The 20,014-nt window shown below is 34.8% G+C and overlaps 2 protein-coding genes across 8 annotated transcripts in view; one reads left to right on the top strand and one right to left on the bottom strand.

The window, feature by feature from the left end:
- The window catches only part of LOC102748498 (transcription factor BTF3-like), a 1,444-nt gene extending 1,035 nt beyond the window's left edge, over positions 1-409 (bottom strand). Inside the window, exon 1 of the mRNA XM_081828711.1 lies at positions 124-409. Within this exon, the coding sequence (XP_081684837.1) occupies positions 124-363 (240 nt within the window). The 5' untranslated portion in view covers positions 364-409. The remainder of the gene's footprint in view (positions 1-123) is intronic.
- PNISR (PNN interacting serine and arginine rich protein) overlaps positions 1-19,117 on the top strand; it is a 25,389-nt gene extending 6,272 nt beyond the window's left edge. For 2 of the 7 annotated variants that reach the window (XM_031024712.2, XM_081828697.1), the window contains exons 2-13: positions 4,202-4,281; positions 5,942-6,060; positions 7,476-7,664; positions 9,034-9,257; positions 10,723-10,894; positions 12,004-12,194; positions 13,706-13,843; positions 14,279-14,378; positions 15,111-15,164; positions 16,229-16,399; positions 17,445-18,531; positions 18,774-19,117. In XM_031024712.2, coding sequence (XP_030880572.1) covers positions 5,973-6,060; positions 7,476-7,664; positions 9,034-9,257; positions 10,723-10,894; positions 12,004-12,194; positions 13,706-13,843; positions 14,279-14,378; positions 15,111-15,164; positions 16,229-16,399; positions 17,445-18,531; positions 18,774-18,804 — 2,445 coding nt within the window. In that variant the 5' untranslated portion in view covers positions 4,202-4,281; positions 5,942-5,972 and the 3' untranslated portion in view covers positions 18,805-19,117. Of the gene's footprint in view, positions 1-4,201; positions 4,282-5,941; positions 6,061-7,475; positions 7,665-7,881; positions 9,258-10,722; positions 10,895-12,003; positions 12,196-13,705; positions 13,844-14,278; positions 14,379-15,110; positions 15,165-16,228; positions 16,400-17,444; positions 18,532-18,773 lie in introns of those variants that run through there. The other 5 variants (XM_081828698.1, XM_081828695.1, XM_006730210.3 and 2 more) reach the window with 5 other exon arrangements.
- The last annotated feature ends 897 nt before the right edge of the window (positions 19,118-20,014 follow it).

Raw genomic sequence — 20,014 nt, 5'->3', positions numbered from 1 at the left:
CAGTCTTCTTAAACTAGTCAGACTGTCTGCACCAAGTTGGTTTAAGATACTGGGTAGCATTTCTGTCAGCTGCTTTGTCTCAGCATGGCCTGTAATGGTGAAAGTGTTCGCTGCCAGTGATGCCTGAACTTTGGGGTTGTTAAAGTGGATCACTGTTCCTTGGTTTGTGAACATATTCACTTCTTCAATACCAGAGATACTGTTTACCCCTAACTTCCTTAAGGAGAACTGAAATTTTTTATCATCTGCTGTAGCCGTTCTATGAACCACCTTTTTCTTTCGGCGAGCAGTTCCTTTCCCACCAGTGTGCACTTGTGCTTGCAGTTTGGCGAGTTTCTCCTGGTTCATGATAGTTTCTTTCATCTTGTTGGAGCGGAAATGGGACCGCACGGGGGAATAGGGTTGGCGCTCGGGGTCTCAGGCGGACCAGCTGAGATTAGGTGCACACCGCCCCTAGACTTATTTTTTAAAAATACACACTTGGGACACCACCTGGGTGGCTCAGTTGGTTAAGCATCTGCCTTTGGCTTAGGTCATAATCCCAGGGTCCTGGTATCGAGTTCCACATTGGGCTCCTTGCTCACTGGGGATCCTGCTTCTCCCTTTGCCTGCCTCTCCACCTGCTTGTGTGCTCTCTCTCTCTCTGACAAATAAAAATCTTAAAAAAAAAAAAAATACACACTCATGGGGCATCTGGGTGGTTCAGTCAATTAAGCATCCAACTCTTGGTTTTGGCTGGTCATGGTCTCAGGCGTATGGGATTGAGCCCCACATCAGGTTCTGCCCTCAACGCAGAGTCTGCTGGTCCCGCTCCCTCTGTTCCTCTCCTGCTTGCTCTCGCTCTCTCTCTCAAAAAGATCTTTTAAAAAAAATAAAAATACTCATGGTAAAATCATTCAAAGAATACAAAGATATAAAATAATTAACATTTCCTGATCTCTGTTTTTACTTCCTAGAGCTTACCAGTTTTTAAACTTTTTTTGTAATTTTAGGAATTTTCTATACTAAATTGCATTCTTTTTTTTTTTTTTAAGATTTATTTATTAGAGAGTGTGGGGGGGGGCAGGGAGGGGCAGATGGAGAGAGAATCTTAAGCAGACTGCACTGAGCGTGGAGCCTCACATGGGGCTTGATCCCAGAACCCTGAGATCATGACCTGAGCAGAAACCAAGAGTCAGAAGTGACTGTGCCATCCAGGCGCCCCTAAATTGCATTCCTTTTTTTTTTTTTTTAAAGATTTTATTTATTTATTAGAGAACAAGCAGGGGGAGCAGTAGAGGGAGAGGGAGGCTCTCTGATGAGTAGGGAGCCTGACGCTGGGCTTGCTCCCAGGACCCTGCCAAAGGCAGACGCTTAACTGACTGAGCCATCCAGGCACTCCTAAATTGCATTTTTTTTTTTTTTAAGATTTTATTTATTTATCTGACACAGAGAGAGAGAGAGAGCACAAGCAGGGGGAGAGGCAGAGGGAGAGGGAGAAGCAGGCTCCCCACTGAGCAGGGAGCCCAACGCAGGGCTGGATCCCAGGGGCCCGGGACCATGACCTGAGCCGAAAGCAGGTGCCCAACTGACTGAGCCACCCAGGTGCCCCTAAATTGCATTCCTAATAAGAAAAAACCTCAAATGGGATCATTATTCATAGTGTATCACACTTTTTTAAAAGATTTTATTTATTTATTTGACAGAGAGACACAGCGAGAGAGGGAACATAAGGGGGAGTGGGGGAGAGAGAAGCAGGCTTCCCGCCAAGCAGGGAGCCTGATGCGGGGCTTGATCCCAGGACCCTGGGATCCATGATCTGAGCTGAAGGCAGATGCTTAATGACTGAACCACCCAGGCGACCCAGTTTTTTTCACTTCTTAAGGCAGTTTATTTATCAGTATATGTCAGCATATAAAAGTCCATCTAACTCATTGTAATGGCTGAATAACAATCGACTGTATGGTTCACTTTTATCTCTGCCTTAAAAGTGACCTTAAAAGCAGATGTTCCCAGTTATAAACATGTTGCAGGTTTTTGGGTAACCTGGTGAGTATACTCCTCTATGGTTTAAGTTCTTTAAGTAGAACTGCTAGGTCAGAGGGATGTGCATTTACAATTTTGCTAAAATACGGTAACGCTAAATTGTCTCCACAAAAGACTATTGGGTATTTTACCTACTCCCTCATTCAACAGTCATCCTCTGTGGCCAAGTCAAGTTTCTCAACTGCAGACTTAATTGAAGCATTTTATTAAAATACCTCCTAACTTCTTCTTTGACTTTTACTGTCACCTTCTTTGCTATGTTTTTATTCCATTCTGCTTCTCACAATTTCGCATCTCTTTTCGTATTTTTCTCAGCCTAAGTGTATTAAACACTGTATATGAATAGTAGCTTCCATAAAAACTTGGGGTTAAGAAGCCTTGGAAAACATAGTAAAAGTAGAAGTGACTGGTTTCAACAAACAAAAATGGCTACAAGTAATACAAATCAATCTGTTGAAAATATGCAAGTAAAAACTTATTGAGCATAGGAAAACTTTTGAAGTTTCTTCTTTTTTTTTTAAATAATAAAAGCTTCAATTTATGATCTTGTGAAAGGTAGGGACAGGAAGATATTTTTCCAAAGATAAAATGAAATCTGGTTAAGTCTCAAATTGCTATTAAAGAAGAAAAGAGAGTTGAGTAAAAATGGCTTGGCTTGATTACCAACCCCACGCTCCCCACCCCACCCCAGCCCATTTGTAAACTTGAGGAGTGCTATCAAAAATGATACTGAGAAAGTCTTTGTGGTGATATTAAGCACTACTTTTTGAAGGCTCTTTTGCTGAGTTTTCATATGTTTCTCATTTAATCCTCACAAGAGCTCTATGAAGTAGACACTATGTCCTCTGTTTTACAGATGAGATAAAGGAGAATTAGAGAGTGGTTAATTTGCCCATGTTCATACAGCTAGTGAATGGTTTAGGTAGGCATCATGAACCAGAGCTTGTGCTCTGAAGTCCAGGTTACAGGTGATGGTCAGAAACTAAAAAGGAGAACTGAACAAGTTGTTCATGACAACCATTAAACATGAGTAAGTGAAAGTAACTTTGGAGTGATTTTTAGAGAAGTAAATCTGTATTGGAAATTATGGTAGGGAGTAAGTACACATAATTTTCTTTCCTTTTTTTTTTTTTTAAAGATTTTATTTATTTATTTGACACAGAGAGACACAGCGAGAGAGGGAACACAAGCGGGGGGAGTGGGAGAGGGAGAGGCAGGCTTCCTGCAGAGCAGGGAGCCCGATGCGGGGCTCAATCCCAGGACCCTGGGATCATGACCTGAGCCGAAGGTAGACGCTTAATGACTGAGCCACCCAGGCGCCCCAGTACACATCATTTTCATCATTAACGTGGTTTTACTGAATGCACATCTCTTCGCAACTCTAGGAGGCACTGTATAGAGCTAGTTATAATGCCTACGTTGTATGAGTTTATAACCTATGACAGAAAAACCCATACATTGAGTTCTGATATACCATTAGAGCTTTGGAAAACACAGCAAACCATGCTTACACCAGCTTTTTGGTTCTCATAAATACAACCATTTCCTTATCGATAACCTTTAAAAGTAAATAGAAGGAGCCAGAGACAGTTCATTTTCTCAGTTGGTATTTAGTGACTGCTGTGTGCAAGAAGCTGGAAGATAAAAAGAATACATTTGTCTTTCTATCAACTTTTAAAAGCTGTTGATCTAATGGGAATAAAATGCAAACGTTCGAGGGACAAATTGTTTTCACCTTGCTGGTGTTAATTTTTAAAATTAGAATTTTATAGAAAAATTTAAATTAAAGCATTTTATTACTTCTTTGTGCCATTTAAGTTAATACCAGGTGGATGAGATCGTCTTTTCAAATGTTTGTTGTTCCTTTTTTCTCAGTATGTATGACAGTACCTAAATTGTTTGATAGTATTTTGTATTAATGAGTTGTTCCAGTAGATAAAAAGCTATTTTGAGAGGAAAAAAATGTTAAGTTTTGCTTTTTTATTTGTGATGTACCAATTTCCCTTAACTTTAAAATGGTAAATAGTTTCTCATTATAAAGTTAATGGAAGAAAAAGCTCCAGATTAATTTGGAGATGATCACACTTTGATGTTGCATCTCTAGAATTTATTTTTATTCTAGTAACTCTTCATAATCTAAGAGTAAACATATACTATTTTTCTTTCCCCCCCTCAGGGCATAAGTAATCTTGCTGCTATGCTTCCAAGCTGTAGTCTGAATCAACCTAAATTTTAAACAGAAGGTGAACCTCTGAGGTCAGTCAAAATAGCAGTTGGTATTTCTTCTGGGTGTTCCTCTTTTGTTAATTGTTACCTTTTAATTAAAGTTATGAAGGGTTCTAGTAAGTCATTTAGCTTTTAAAGTGTTTAAAGGCATAATTGAAAAAGAGGAGAGGGGAAAAAGGAGAGAAGAAAGAAAATCTGAAGAGAGATTAGAAGCAGCAGCATATGTAGCTTGGAACTGATACCCAGTCCAGTCATTGGTCTTATGTGTGGTGCTGCTTAGTTTCTATTTTGCCATATTCCAATGATGCCATTATAATAGACTGTATTAGTGTAACTAGAAGTCAAGTACACTTGACTATTAAGAAAGTCAAGGTAACAAAGGAATGCATCTTTCCTAATTTACAGTGTTCTTCAGTTGAAAGGTCAGGATCTGTCATTGATAGAACTCTGTAACATTCTGTGAATGCTGCAAAGACTAGAGCTGCAAACTCTTAAGAGACTGAATTTAACAGCCAGTTGTCCTATTTGAGTGGGTATTTCTTACTTCCTTATTAATCTGGCTTTTTTATTTTTTGTGATCTGCAATGCTGAGGCTTGCTTTTGTCTTGTTTTCAGAATAGAGGAAGGGGTCAGTCTAAAAAGATTCATTTAGTAAAAATTTATTTAATGCCTGCTCTATGCTAAAAATGAAGAAACATACCCTACTTACCATGTGTGTCATTGGTTCTTGAACAGGATTGTATATCAGTGTTGGATAACGTACAAATATACTAGACTTGTAGGAATTTTAAACTTTTTATTATGAAAGTTTTCTAAGTAATTTAGAGAAAAGTAGACTAGTGTGATGAAACCCCTCCTCCACACCTATCACCTAGATTGAGTAGTTACTAACATATATTCTCTCTCCCTTTGTTTTCCATGCTATTTACATGTTAAGAAACTTGGTCTTGTAGACTGTCTCACCTTCTGGATTTGTCTCATTGTTTCTTTTGATACAGTTTATGTCATTCTTTTGTTCGTTGTAATTTCTTTATCCTTATCCTGGAAGTGAGATCCAAAAGCTCAAATGGATTCAGTTAGACATTTTTGGTGAAAATATTCATAGTGATTCTGGGGACATAATATATCCAAGAGGAGACTCCTGATAGTCTTGTAGGGGTGGTATTTCAGCAACCTTTGAATTTGATTTCCTATCAACTTTTAAGATTTCCTGAATCAGTTGTTCATTATTTCATTCATCATCATCATTCTAATTCTATTTTACTTCTGCATTTGTTAGCTGTAATTATTTATAAGGATGAGTTTTCCTTCCTCAGCTGGAACTGTTGTTTGGTTACCCTTTGTAGGGAGTCTTGGTTAGGGAGAGACTAAATCACTTTTTTCCTTATAATCTTTAAGATAACTATATTTTCAGAGATCTGTATTGGAAAAAAGTAGATTTTTTTCCCCATCTTTTTGAGCTAAATTGATTAGAGCTATGCTTGCTATCAAGCTCTGACACCACCATTAACATGAAATTTTATACTCTTGCTTGCCAACCTAAAAATTTCAGTAGCCTCTGGCAGCCTGTTGACCAGAATTTTAGAGCTCTAATCACATAACTGTATCATCCTATGATAATTTTTGATGTGTGAGCTTTTAAAATTCAAGAACTCTCATTCTCATTTTTTAACTGTTTATTTTGTTAAAGGTAGAAAATCAAATACATTTTAAAAGGCAGGATGTGGGATCAAGGAGGACAGCCTTGGCAGCAATGGCCCTTGAACCAGCAACAGTGGATGCAGTCATTCCAGCACCAGCAGGATCCAAGTAAGGAAACAAATTGAATTTGGAAGTTGGGGAAGGGGAGATAGAGATGAGTGGGAGATAGGCGATGGGATTCAGGGAAATGGAATTGGTATTGATTTATTGGAGCATTTTATGAACAAAATTTTATCTTTTCTCATAAATAATATAGCTATAGGATACATATTAGGGAATGGATTTCTCTTTGGAGGACTTCCCCAAACAGTAGAAAGCTTTATGAATATTTTACATTTTCAAAACTGATTTAGTTCTTGTTTTTCTAAAGAAAGAGAAAAATCTTCCTTAAATGTGTTGCTTAAGTAAAACATACTTCTGTTGTTAATTCCAAATCTTACAATTCTATGTAGCTCATAGTCAACTGATGGTATGCTATATATATCATTTGGAATATTTCAAGCATATATGGAGGTAGAAAAGAATATAGGGAGCCCCCATTTATTATTTAGCTTTAATAGTTATAAACTCATGGCCAGTTTTGTTTCATTGATATGACCCTTCCACTGCCCTGCTTTTATTGGGTTAATCTGATTGTTTCTTTTTTTAATACCTACATAGATAGCATTCTTTTATAGGACTGTACTGTAATAAATCACTTTTGGATGATTGGGTGTAGCTTTTTACTTTTTAAAATAATTACCATAATTTTGTATACATGTCATTGCATTGTTACTTGTCCAGTTATTTGCTGAGGAAAAAAAAAATCCAGGAACTAGGTTTCTTACATCACTGTTGCACATTTGAAAAGTTTTAGATACACATTGCTTAAGTTCAGCTCCACCTGGGTTATGCCAGTTTATGTTTCCACCAAAATGTATGAGAATACCTGTTTAATCTTCATGAGATGTGAAAAAACATCTTATTCTACTTTGTTTCCTTTATTTATAATATTAGATTTTAAAATGTTATGTATAGATATTGGAGAAGGGAAGAGGACCTTTAAGATAGCAGGGCAATACATTTTGAGTAAAGAATGACTAAGGAGATGTGTTTTGACTAGAGAAGGGAGCCATAGTAAAGAAGGGTGATGGTGAGGAGGAACAGGGGTAGATAACTGTATTTCTCCTGACTTAAGATCCAGTGTAGGCCTGGGTAGGACCTGTTTGAAGAAGTGAGTTTGATCGTTTGTCTTTACAGTAGTTAAAAAAAAGAAAAGACTTTTAAAAGACTAAACTAAGGTACAAGGGATAAATTTCTTATGAGTTAATATTAGAAATCATTAAGAGTGTTTTTGTGGAGTTGTTAAATTATTTTGTAGCCTGGATATGGGTTATTTTCTAAGCATCCTTCCAGCCATAACATTCTGTAATATTTAAAATCTCTAGTAAGGAATAACTGAGATGGTTGTTTTACATAGAGGCACTATTCCTTTTAGCTCTTAAATTCTGAATGCTAAATTCTGCTATGTTAAATTATGTTAGGCCAGATTGACTGGGCTGCATTGGCTCAAGCTTGGATTGCCCAAAGAGAAGCTTCAGGGCAGCAAAGTATGGTAGAACAACCACCAGGAATGATGCCAAATGGACAAGATATGTCTACAATGGAATCTGGTCCAAACAATCATGGGAATTTTCAAGGGGATTCAAACTTTAACAGAATGTGGCAACCAGGTTTGTTGTTTCATGTTATCCAGATTTTAGGACTATTTTTAAAATAAAATGTGGATTAAATTAAACTGTTTAATTTGCTTAGTTTTATGACTTCTTGAAATTAATGCTCCTTAAAGAATAGGCAGTTTCATTAATTTTGTGGTTAAAGTTATTCTGTACTCAATCTGCTAGCATTGTGGCACTCAGTTTGATTCTTTTCTTGGTTCTTCATTCCTAGGCTGACAGGGGCTGGGAACACTGGAAACCTCACTTGGCATCTAGGGAAGAGAGCATTCTATGTCTCTCTGTTGCAACCTCTGGCCTTTTCAGAAGCAGCACTGGCAGAGCAAAACATGTCTAGTCTCTAATTAAAGAAATACTGTGTCACTATGTGACAAATTACTCTGTCAAATATACTCTGCCCTTACCATCCACCCATCTTTTTCTTCCCTTTTTTTTCAGATAGTGAAGATCTTCCATAAGTTTTTATCTGTTTTACTTTTTTGTTTGTTTGTTTGCTTTTTTAATTCACAGTATGATTTAGATTTCTTGATGCTAGTTCAGTTTTCCATGTCTTGTGTTATTATTTTTAATAGTCACTTCAAAACATTTATGGAGGAATCTTACATTTGAGTATGCTGATGGTGAAGTTTTAATCTCCCTTTCCCTGTTGATACTTATTATTGTTTCTCAATGTAAGAGTGGAAAATTCAGGAGATAATCCTCTAATATCACTTTTAAAAGAATAATGAATATTCTAATCTTTGATACTCTGAGGTAGTTTATTTCTAGTTTTCTTGAAGCTACACCAAATTTCCCCAAGTTTGAAAATGTTTTGGTTCCCAAGTTCAAATTCATAAATGACTCACCCTGGCATTCCCACTCCCCAACTTTATTCTACTGGCTTTCTTTGTGACCTGGGCAAGTGATTTACCGCTGTGTGCCTCAGTTTCCCCTCCTTAAATTGGCAAAAATAATACCTGATTTCTCCCTACCTCACAGGGATGTTGTGAGGATAAATGTGTTCATGGAAGAAAAAATTATATATAAAGTCTCAAGGTGTTATTTTTTATGGTGTTGTTATTGAACAGAAATAGAAAAATTCAACAAAAAAATTGCTTTGGATTTTGTTACATTTATTAAAAAAATAATTTCAGGCATTTGATTTCTATATGTTTAGGATATGAATTAGAGTGGAGTTAGCTCATTTGAATTATTTATTAGTTTAATTAATTGCTTATTTTTAAGATATACAAGAGGAATTTGACCAAGAAGTCATAAATTTTTAAATCTGTTTCTTTGCTGAAAAATCTTTCTTGAGATCTTAAAAATTCGTGTTGATTTTGTTATAACCCCCTGTTGAATGTTTTTATGCCTAAATCCTAAATAGAATGGGGAATGCATCAGCAGCCCCCACACCCCCCTCCAGATCAGCCATGGATGCCACCAACACCAGGCCCAATGGACATTGTTCCTCCTTCCGAAGACAGCAACAGTCAGGACAGTGGGGAATTTGCCCCTGACAACAGGCATATATTTAACCAGAACAATCACAACTTTGGTGGACCACCCGATAATTTTGCAGTGGGGCCAGTGAACCAGTTTGACTATCAGGTGAAAGATATTTTGTTGCTTTAATATTGTAGATGTGCACGTAATCCATTCTTTGGAAGTGTCTCATCAAGAGTACCTAAGATCTGTGTTTCACTTTTCAGTCTTGTACAGATAAGGGTATATTATGTCTTAGAAAAGTTATCAATTTTGGGGTATTAAAATCATTAGATTCTTATTTTCTGGTTTTTGATTTGCTTAGGAGAATGATATAAAGGATTGTTAGGGAAAAGTTTGGAGAAAATGAAAAATGTGTAAGTGCAATAGCTATATGATGTTTTGTTTTCTAATAATTTCAAAATGGTATATTTAAATGTTGAATAAAGTTTAGAAAATGCACAGTAGTTGAATACATTATTTGTCAATAATAGATTATGGATAAGACATGAATAAAATACATGAAGAACAGAATATCTTCCTAAATGCAGTTCCTTCTGCTATGTAGAATTACGACTTCTAGTGATGTCATTTTTTTTTTCCATTCTGACATGACGTGTTAATGGAATTGTACATAATTTCCTTTGTAGCATCTAATTCATTCCTAGGGACATAGAACTCTATGGGGAATAGTAACATTATGTGGGGCTTTATTTTCTCTAACTACTCTGCCAAGGGTCCACCTTTAAACTGCAGTGCTAGGTATCATTTGAAATAACTGATTGCAGTTGTTACCTTATAAACTGAGCGATCATAATTCAAAATTTTGAAAAAACTCATACATTATTTCACTAATTAGATTAATAATGGACATAAATTTAACCAATATTCACCTTGAGAGTAATCTTTATTCATACATATTCAGATAAGTGTGGTATACTCATACTTGGTGTACAGATATGACAGTTTTTGTTTGGTTTGGTTTTGAAGAAATGTAGTGGCAGGGAGCTTCTACTTACACCCTATTATCTTGATGGATCCCTATGCTAACAAGCCAGAGAGCTCTGTTGGCAGTGGGCTTAGAAAAGCCTCTGAAAATAGCAAAATTGCAAAAAATATTTAAGGATTCAATAACTTTTATTTTGTTTAAAATAGATACTTATTGCAAGATTATAGAAACAAGTTCCCCTAAGAAATAACTTAGAATTGATTTAAAAATTTTTTTCTTGTATTTTCTAGTTACAGAAAAATTGACACTTAATTTCTTGGTAGTGGAAGGACTAGTTTATAAATGGATTCAGAATGAAAAAGGTCATATATATATATATCCTTTCCTATACTTCTTGGAAATAGTGTACTAGCTGAATTTTAGATGGCTCTTTGCATTTACATAGGCAGAAAATCTTTATCTTTCTTAAGAAGAGTAAGCCTAGGTTCTTGGGGCTACAGAAATATCGGTGGATATTAGAACCATGGAATTCTTGGATTTGCTGCACACATGGATTTCTACTGTCCCAGTTCATAACACACGTGTATCCCAGAGAGTATATTGTATTAATGTGAAGAAAAATAAACTGCAATACTCTTTCAGCATGGGGCTGCTTTTGGTCCACCGCAAGGTGGATTTCATCCTCCTTATTGGCAACCAGGACCTCCAGGACCTCCAGCACCTCCCCAGAATCGAAGAGAAAGGCCATCATCATTCAGGGATCGGCAGAGATCACCTATTGCACTTCCTGTGAAGCAGGAGCCTCCACAAATTGGTAGCTATTTAAATTTAGTGAACCACAGTTGGCATGATTTCTTGATCATGTATATTAAATCGTTCTCACGCTTCTGATATGTTAGGAATTGATAGTTTAAAACCCTGTCATTTTATAGTCATAACCCTTTAAGTTACAAAAAGGATACTGGTATAAAATATAAAAAGTTCTGAATAATTTTCTTTAAAAAATATTGTTACCTTAAACTCCAAATTTTGTGATAAATTGTAAATTTATCATGGCCATAGCATCTTGATATTTTTTCAATGTTGACAATTTGATATATTATACCAGTTTATGAACATTTCCCCCTTTTAAAACCTGTTAGTTGTTCTCTGTCTCTGGTCTCTTTCCACTCTCCATTCATCTGATACACTAATATCAGATTCATTTTCCTTTTATTATTTCAAATTTCCAGAAATATTTTGGCAGAAGATTTAAATTTTTAACATAACTAATTTAGGCCTAGTGACAAGTTACAAACTTACACTACTTTATATCTAGAAATCCAAATCAAACACTTAGTAGACCAGAATGTTCAAGTCTTAACTTTTTATTACAAAGTAGACATTTTAAGAAGATTCTAACTTTTTTAACTTAGGGAACCATACTTGTTCAGATGAATTCTCAGTGTGAAAATAGACTTGTGCTTTGGTTTGACTCTGTTCTGTTTTCGTATTTTAGGAAGCAGTGTAGTGTAAGAGTTTGGCTTGGAATTAGCCCACATCACTACTACTGTCTCTTTAATTTTGAGCACATCACTTAATCTTTATGAGCCTCAGTTTTCTTATTTGTAAAAGAGATTGAGTAATAGTGATTTTTTTTTTTTAATTAAGCAAGATGATGGTTTTAATGTGCTTTCATAGTGCCTGGCTTATTATAAGCATTAACACAGTATTCACTGCTGTCATTAAAAATGATCTTAAAGAGAAGCATAATGGTTAATGGGTTGCTTTACCACTGTCTTACTGGAGAATAATAGTTATAAGTACTCAAGTGGCACCAGGATTCTTTAATTTACTTAAAAAGTTTTAGAAATTCAAGAATAAGGAACTCATGCATTTATGATTTTTACTTAACTTAGAAATACATCTTTTCATGTGAAACAGATGCAGTAAAACGCAGGACTCTTCCAGCTTGGATTCGAGAAGGTCTTGAAAAAATGGAACGCGAAAAGCAGAAGAAGTTGGAGAAAGAAAGAATGGAGCAACAACGTTCACAATTGTCCAAAAAAGAAAAGAAGGCCACAGAAGATGCTGAAGGAGGAGATGGCCCTCGTTTACCTCAGAGAAGTAAATTTGTAAGTGTTAGAATCACTTAACATGAAAGTCCGTGTGATTTATATGTGAAAATTATTGAACTAAATTAATTTAGCCTATAGAAAAGTATTAGTATAATATTCTTGAGATTACTTTTAGTAAGTATTTTGAGGATTATGTTTTTATGTAGTTATTGAGGGTAGAGTAAGGAGAAAAGAGGCAGTAAGTTTATAAAACATTTCTTTCCAGAGAGAAATTATTCTGTGGGATGCTAGATAGGTCTTAACCTTGAGAGACGAATCTGTTTTCTTGTTTCAGTACAGCTGATTCCCTAGTGGCGGATTATAAGACAAAGCTAAGTTAAAATGGCAAAAGAGGAGTAAATCTGCCTTTTTTGAACATTTAAATGTGTGTTTATACCAGATGATGTAATAACTTTAATAGTTTCTGACATGAGCACTAAAAGTAACAAAGTTAAATTTAACTTTAAAGCTTCATCACTTAGATGGTGTTGAGTGGGTTAGGAATTTTTTTATTTACCAGTAATGTGCTCTCAGATGACATGATAGCCACAGCACGGGCCAGTATGCAACACTGGAAATAGGTCGGCCTCCCAAGGCCATTTTGTGCTTCAGAAATAAATCTCAGGGAGACAGCAGGGTAACTAGATTTAAGCAGACATTAGTTTAGCTTAAATTTCACAAATGCCGTAAGTTACTTTTATCTTTTGACAAAAGAACCATGCCAAAGATGTGTTTTTGTTGAAGACAAAGAAGAACCAGAAGACTGCCACTATTAAAGTTCACTTTTTTTTTTGTAATTTTTAACTCTTTAGGTGAAATAGTGGATTTCCAGATTTAATAGGTTTAAGTGTCAAAGAATTGTTTGGAGATTATCTTCCCTCTCCTCCCAAATGCCTTTGGCCTTGTGTTCCATATAGTCTTTCCCTGATTCAAATAGTCTTTCCAAACTAGTATTTCAGTGATCACCTTGTCTTTTACTTAGTAGGACTGAAAACCTACAGCCAGAAGCAAACTGCTGGCATTTCCTCCATCTGAAGTACATCTCATTTCTTATCTGTGCATTTCATAGCAAAAAAGAAGCAAATTAAGTCATAAGATTTTAGGTAAATACCTTATAGTTTTAAAAGTTACACTGAATAATATAAATGTGGTCCACTTACCCAGAGTTTTACAAGCCGCTCATTTCAGGACCATCATATATAATGGATATTAATTAAGTCAGTCTTGGCATGATATATTTCTAGTTATTTATAAAATAAAGTCAAAATTGACTAAGGAAAAAAATTTGAGACGTAATTAAAATAATTGAATATCATAAGCTATCTTGTAATCTTGTATTTCCTTTCAGGTAACACTTTATACTACTAAATGAAGTCTGTAGTATAAAAGTGTAATTTAGAGAGAAATTTCATTTTTATATATCTGTTTCATAGTCTTTTTAATTTAGAGTTTTAAAATAGAGTGTGTAAAGTAATGATTTTACATTATAAGCCTGAATTTGGGCTACCCATACTATTACTTGTGTTTAGGATAGTGATGAGGAAGATGAAGACACTGAAAATGTTGAGGCTGCTAGTAGTGGAAAAGTCACCAGAAGTCCATCTCCAGTTCCTCAAGAAGAGCAAAGCGAACCAGAGATGACTGAAGAAGAGAAAGAGTATCAAATGGTAGAATGTTAAATTTCTTGCCACATATGTACAGGGTTTTAAAAAATTTGTTATTTTTATTTATTTATTTTTAGAGAGGGAAAGGGGGTGTCGAGGGGGAGAGAGAATCTTAAGTAGGGTCCATCCACGCCCAGCATGAAGCCCGACATGGGGCTTGATCTCACAACCCTGAGATCATGACCTGAGCTGAAATCAAGAGTCAGACACTTAACCAGCTGAGCCACCCAGGCACCCCAGTTTTTGTATTTTAGAATAATTTTCAAGATACTCAGTTCCTTGGAATGGTTGATAACGATCTCTTCTTTAAAAATGTTTTATAAAATGGCTTTGCCCATTAAATTTTTTGAGAATATCAAACTGTATTAGTAACTATAATAATTAAATTAGAAATAATATACATAAATATATATAAACACATAAAATACCCTTTCATAGATGTTGCTGACAAAAATGCTTCTGACCGAAATTCTACTAGATGTCACAGATGAAGAAATTTATTATGTAGCCAAAGATGCACACCGGAAAGCAACGAAAGGTATATTGTGGGTGTTCTTGGTTTTGTTTTTCTGGGAGTATTTTGGTTTTGGTGGCTATTTTGGACTTTTTTTGGTTGTCCTTGCTGAATTCTAGCAGATATTTGAATATTTTCTTCTTGCATGTTTTAACTCTCCAGGAAAGGTTAGGTTTGTAGACACCATATTAAAACTATACAAATATTTTTCTTTTACCCAACTTGCCTGAGCACAAATTAGCAATTATGCTGTTGTTCTATAAAATGTATAGTGGAAAAATTCTTGATGTTCAATTTATTTCACCTGATTTTGTTTTTTTTATAGATACCATGGTATTGGTGTATAACTTCTAATACAGTTCAGTTTCACTAATGAATTATGAACCTTCAGTTTTCACAGTTTACCACTTGTAGTTCTTACAGAAGCAAGAAATTCACCCATCCCCCCCATTTTTAGTAACACTTACAAAATACATTGAAAGCAAAATTAAATTATGGACCATACCTCAAAAATAAAATACTTGATGTACTGGTCAACATTTTTCATCATTATAAACCAATTTCAGCTCACTTCAGAATTATAATTACAAGGCCAGACATGCTACTGGTTTAAAGTGAATGTTATGTTTTTAATGTTTCTTCTCTCCCCAAAAAGCAGCAATAGTAGTAGATTTAACAATACCATAGACTCTCATGACTATGAAATCGTGGCTATTTGTGTTAACATGTTGTTCCTGTTGTTGATGTGATACAAAGCTCCTGCAAAACAGCTGGCACAGTCCAGTGCACTGGCTTCCCTCACTGGACTCGGTAAGTGTTTTCCTTATTTGTGAGAGGGCCTTAAAGGGAAACTCACACTTACCTTGTCTCTCTACATGTTCTGTTTTGAAACTGTACTGTTCCTACTCAGTTTATAAAACCTAGGTCTTAGGGTTATATCAGTCTCTAAAAGGTTTGCCTATTTTTTTGACTAAAGCATTCACAGAGGGATTATTATAAATCATTATAAATGTGACTAATTCATAGTTTATTGGGGCAAGTTGTAATAGTTCATAATTTAGCTGTGATAATATTTAAGCTCACTTTCAAAACTATTGCATACATGCTTTAGGGAGGAACCTATCCACTAATGCTTTAAGCACCTTTATTTAGATTGTGTTGTAGTTAGGTCGAGTTTTAACACAGAGGAAAAGAGTTTATCTTGTAGTATCATTGTATAATAGTAGTAATGTGTTCATAATTTGCTCTTTGCATGGTATATTCTCAAGTATATAAAAGCTTAAACATGCCTTTTCCACATCATATCAAATTGATCTTTGTGGGGACCAACAGAAATGGGTAGAACCAAATGCCCATGTGATTTTGTGATGATTACTATTTAGGTCACTTCAGGGTGGGGAGTAGTTTTAGCACCATACCATTTCTGATCAATGAGAATGACAGTATTCTAATTTTTTTAGGGAAAAAACACTTTGCATTCTACCTGGGATTTCTGAGCTTTGAACAATGAAATAATTTTAGAAATACTTTTAGGATCATTGGTAGTTGAATTGACTGTGCTTTAGTGAGGCTTTGTTATTGCCCTGTTAAATGGTTTTATTGGTTAGGGTGAACAGTAAAACAAAATCATTATCACGGTTCCTTTGTGGTGAGAAATATATGAAATACTCCAGAAAGAATGAGATTCTGTTAATTTTCAGGAGGGATTATGAACACCTTAAGAATTGAAATTTATACTCCTCCCCACCCCGAATAAGCATATTCTTTCAAGAAAAGGCAATTAAAAAAGCAATTAGCTTTCTTCTCGGACCTTAAAAATTTTTTAGTGTATAGAATAACTTTTCCATATGATAGACTGGGCTTTATGCACACAGGTGGACTGGGTGGTTATGGATCAGGAGACAGTGAAGATGAGAGGAGTGACAGAGGCTCTGAGTCATCTGACACTGATGATGAGGAATTACGGCACCGAATCCGGCAAAAACAGGAAGCTTTTTGGAGAAAAGAAAAAGAACAGCAGCTGTTACATGATAAACAGATGGAAGGTATAGCCTTTAGACTCCCTTAATTTTTGTCTAGTTTTGATTGTGTTTCTTTTTATTTTTTTAACCAACCTAACAATATCAAGGATAGAATTAAGGTTAGAATATAGATAATATGTGATGTAACTGAGACTAAGAGTTTTGGCTTATTTGTAGTTTTTATCAAAATTAATTGTAGTATTCAAAATATGTAGTTTACAAAAGGTAAACTTTGTCTTGTTTTGTAAGATGTTAATTTCAGTAGCTGTAAATTAAGATACAGTGTATTTTTATTTCTTTCTGAAGTTCTCAAAATGAAAAAGGCTTTTGAAATTTGTAAAACTATTGAAAAGTAATTTGTTGCTAGAATATTTAATGTGTAGCTAGTATATTTGAGGAAATAAAAAGAGGACTTAATAGAAGCTTTTTTATGCAAAATACTATATATGACTGTAGTTCTTTAATGATATTAGGAATATTAGGAATACTGACTGAAAGAGTATTTTGAAGTTTTTGGAAAAATCCTACTTGGACAGTTGGGAAGGTAATTATTAAGAGTTAGCAGTTGAAAATTCCCTATAAATTACTTACCTTTAAGTTGCCCTATTGGACAAAAGGGAAATCTTTTCAAATGGCTTCAAATGTACTTTTACACTTTGGTACTCTGTTGCTGTATTGTCCAGGAGCATGGCTAACTACATGTAGCTATTGAGCATTTGAAATGTAGCTAACCCTAAATTGAAATATGCTGTAAGTATGTGTAAAATACATAATAGATTTGAAAGATTTTATGAGGCAGAATATCTTAGTATTCTTTTAAATTTATTACATGTTGAAATAATATTTTTGATATATTGATATATATAACAAACTATTGAAATTAAGTTCATCTCTGTTTTTTTAAAGTAGTCACTAGACAATTTTGAATTGCTCATGTGGCTTGTATCCTATTTCTGTTGAAGAATGCTGTTTTACTGTTACCATCTAATAGCTTGAAATTTGGTAATTTGGGAGTTTTTTTCTTTATACATTTGACTTTTCATAGTATTTTTGTCTTTTTCTGTTTCAGAAGAAAAGCAACAAACAGAAAGGGTTACAAAAGAGATGAATGAATTTATCCATAAAGAGCAAAATAGTTTATCACTACTAGAAGCAAGAGAAGCAGATGGTGATGTGGTTAATGAAAAGAAAAGAACTCCAAATGAAACTACGTCAGTTTTAGAACCAAAAAAAGAGCATAAAGAAAAAGAGAAACAAGGAAGGAGTAGATCAGGAAGTTCTAGTAGTGGTAGTTCCAGTAGCAATAGCAGAACTAGTAGTACTAGTAGTACTGTCTCTAGCTCTTCATACAGTTCTAGCTCAGGTAGTAGTCGTACTTCTTCTCGATCTTCTTCTCCTAAAAGGAAAAAAAGACATAGTAGGAGTAGATCTCCAACAATTAAAGCTAGACGAAGTAGAAGTAGAAGTTACTCTCGCAGAATTAAAATAGAGAGCAATAGGGCTAGAGTAAAGATTAGAGATAGGAGGAGATCTAATAGAAATAGCATTGAAAGAGAAAGACGAAGAAATCGGAGTCCTTCTCGAGAGAGACGTAGAAGTAGAAGTCGCTCAAGAGATAGGCGAACCAATCGGTCCAGTCGCAGTAGGAGTCGAGATAGGCGTAAAATTGATGATCAACGTGGCAATCTTAGTGGGAGCAGTCATAAGCATAAAGGTGAGGCTAAAGAACAAGAGAGAAAAAAGGAGAGGAGCCGAAGTATAGATAAAGATAGGAAAAAGAAAGACAAAGAAAGGGAACGTGAACAAGATAAAAGAAAAGAGAAACAAAAAAGGGAAGAAAAAGATTTTAAGTTCAGTAGTCAGGATGATAGGTTAAAAAGGAAACGAGAAAGTGAAAGAACATTCTCTAGGAGTGGTTCTATATCTGTTAAAATTATCAGACATGATTCTAGACAGGATAGTAAGAAAAGTACTACCAAAGATAGCAAAAAACATTCAGGCTCTGATTCTAGTGGAAGGAGCAGTTCTGAATCTCCAGGAAGTAGCAAAGAAAAGAAGGCTAAGAAGCCTAAACATAGTCGATCGCGATCCATGGAGAAATCTCAAAGGTCTGGTAAGAAGGCAAGCCGCAAACACAAGTCTAAGTCCCGATCAAGGTAGTATACTTTTTAAAGTATTTTGTCTGATTTTTAAAAAAAATTTGACTGAATTTATTCAAAGTTGAAAGTGTCCTTTCTCTCTCTCTCTTTAATAAACTCAGTTTGGTACTTGATAAATGATCATAGTCTTAAATAATTTTAGAAATCCTATATAATAATATTTATTTAAAAATTGCAGATTCTTTAGTGTAAAATACATTTTTATTTTTAAATTTGTCTTTTCCCTTTTTTTTTTTCAGATCAACAACCCCTCCCCGTCGTAAACGCTGAGGAATGATGTGGCAAGAATGCCATGATGTTTAAAAAATTCCATGAGTTTTAAGGGCTTGTCTCATTATAGAGGCACATTGTGGCTGTGTAGGTGAAACCAGAATCTTTTTTTTTTTTTTAACCTGTAAATAGGTGTACTTTTTCCAAATGCTGCTCCAAGTTACTTAATAGGATTTCTTTGTATTACATTTTTTTCAAAAAATAGTGCTTAATAAGACTATAAACATGCCATTCTCTTTCAGCTGTAATGTTCTTAAAATTATTCTTGAATGTACTGTGATGTCAATAAAGCTCTTCAGTTCATTTTTGTTAACCTCTTGCACCTTAATTTTATGATTTTAATCTAAGGAACGTACTTTTATAAAAAGGCAGCTGGAATTTTGTATAACAGGTTTTAAAGGTACTTCCTCTCATCTTCCCCAAAGAAAATGGTTTTAACTTAATAGTTTGTCAAAGTTTGTAAATTGTACCCATGGATTTTTGTCAAATTCCAACTTTAAGGGTGTGGAAAAGAGCCAAAAATAGACCTTTACTTTTCATTTGGAAACATTTGACAGCTTTCTAAACTTTTCTTCCTATTTTGAGGATTTTCAAGTAATATATTCTCTGTATATAAAGTATGGTTTACTTCTGTACAATGAAATTGCTGGAATCAATCAAGCCAGTGCACCATTAGAGTCATTTATAAGGAATAATTGTGTTTGACACTAATAGTCAAGTCTGGAACTATATTCTGCAGTTATCCACTTCTGTTTTAGAAGCATATTTCAAACACTGGGGGTATTACAAAAATAAGACTCAGAATTCAATATATTTATTTATATTTTTAAAGTATAATATGACCTCAGCTCAGTGGAGGAGTGCTGTATTATGCAGGTTTGTGTCAATTTCATGACATTAAAATGGTCTGGTTTTGTCACTTTCTTACAATTATGATCAGTGAGTGGTCTAGCTATTTAAGGCAGTCATAATTTAAAAGTAAAATGAAGCTCTGCAGGCATTTAAATGCTCGACTGCTTTCAGGGTCTGTTTTTATGTGATTATTCACTTATGCCACAATAGTCAGATATATCTCTGAAAACAAATACTTCTAAATTTTAATTTGAAACGAGCAGGTGCAGGTCACGGAAAAGTTTTAAAGTATGCCTTCTTACCAGCAATAGTTCATTTTAAAATAAGCCAGATTTTTGCCAAGATCAGTGTTTCTTCA

Source organism: Leptonychotes weddellii, chromosome 8 (assembly GCF_054177405.1).
Source record: "Leptonychotes weddellii isolate Sample4059 chromosome 8, ASM5417740v2, whole genome shotgun sequence".
Classification (NCBI taxonomy): domain Eukaryota; kingdom Metazoa; phylum Chordata; class Mammalia; order Carnivora; family Phocidae; genus Leptonychotes; species Leptonychotes weddellii.
This window is presented reverse-complemented; position numbering and strand designations above follow the sequence as displayed.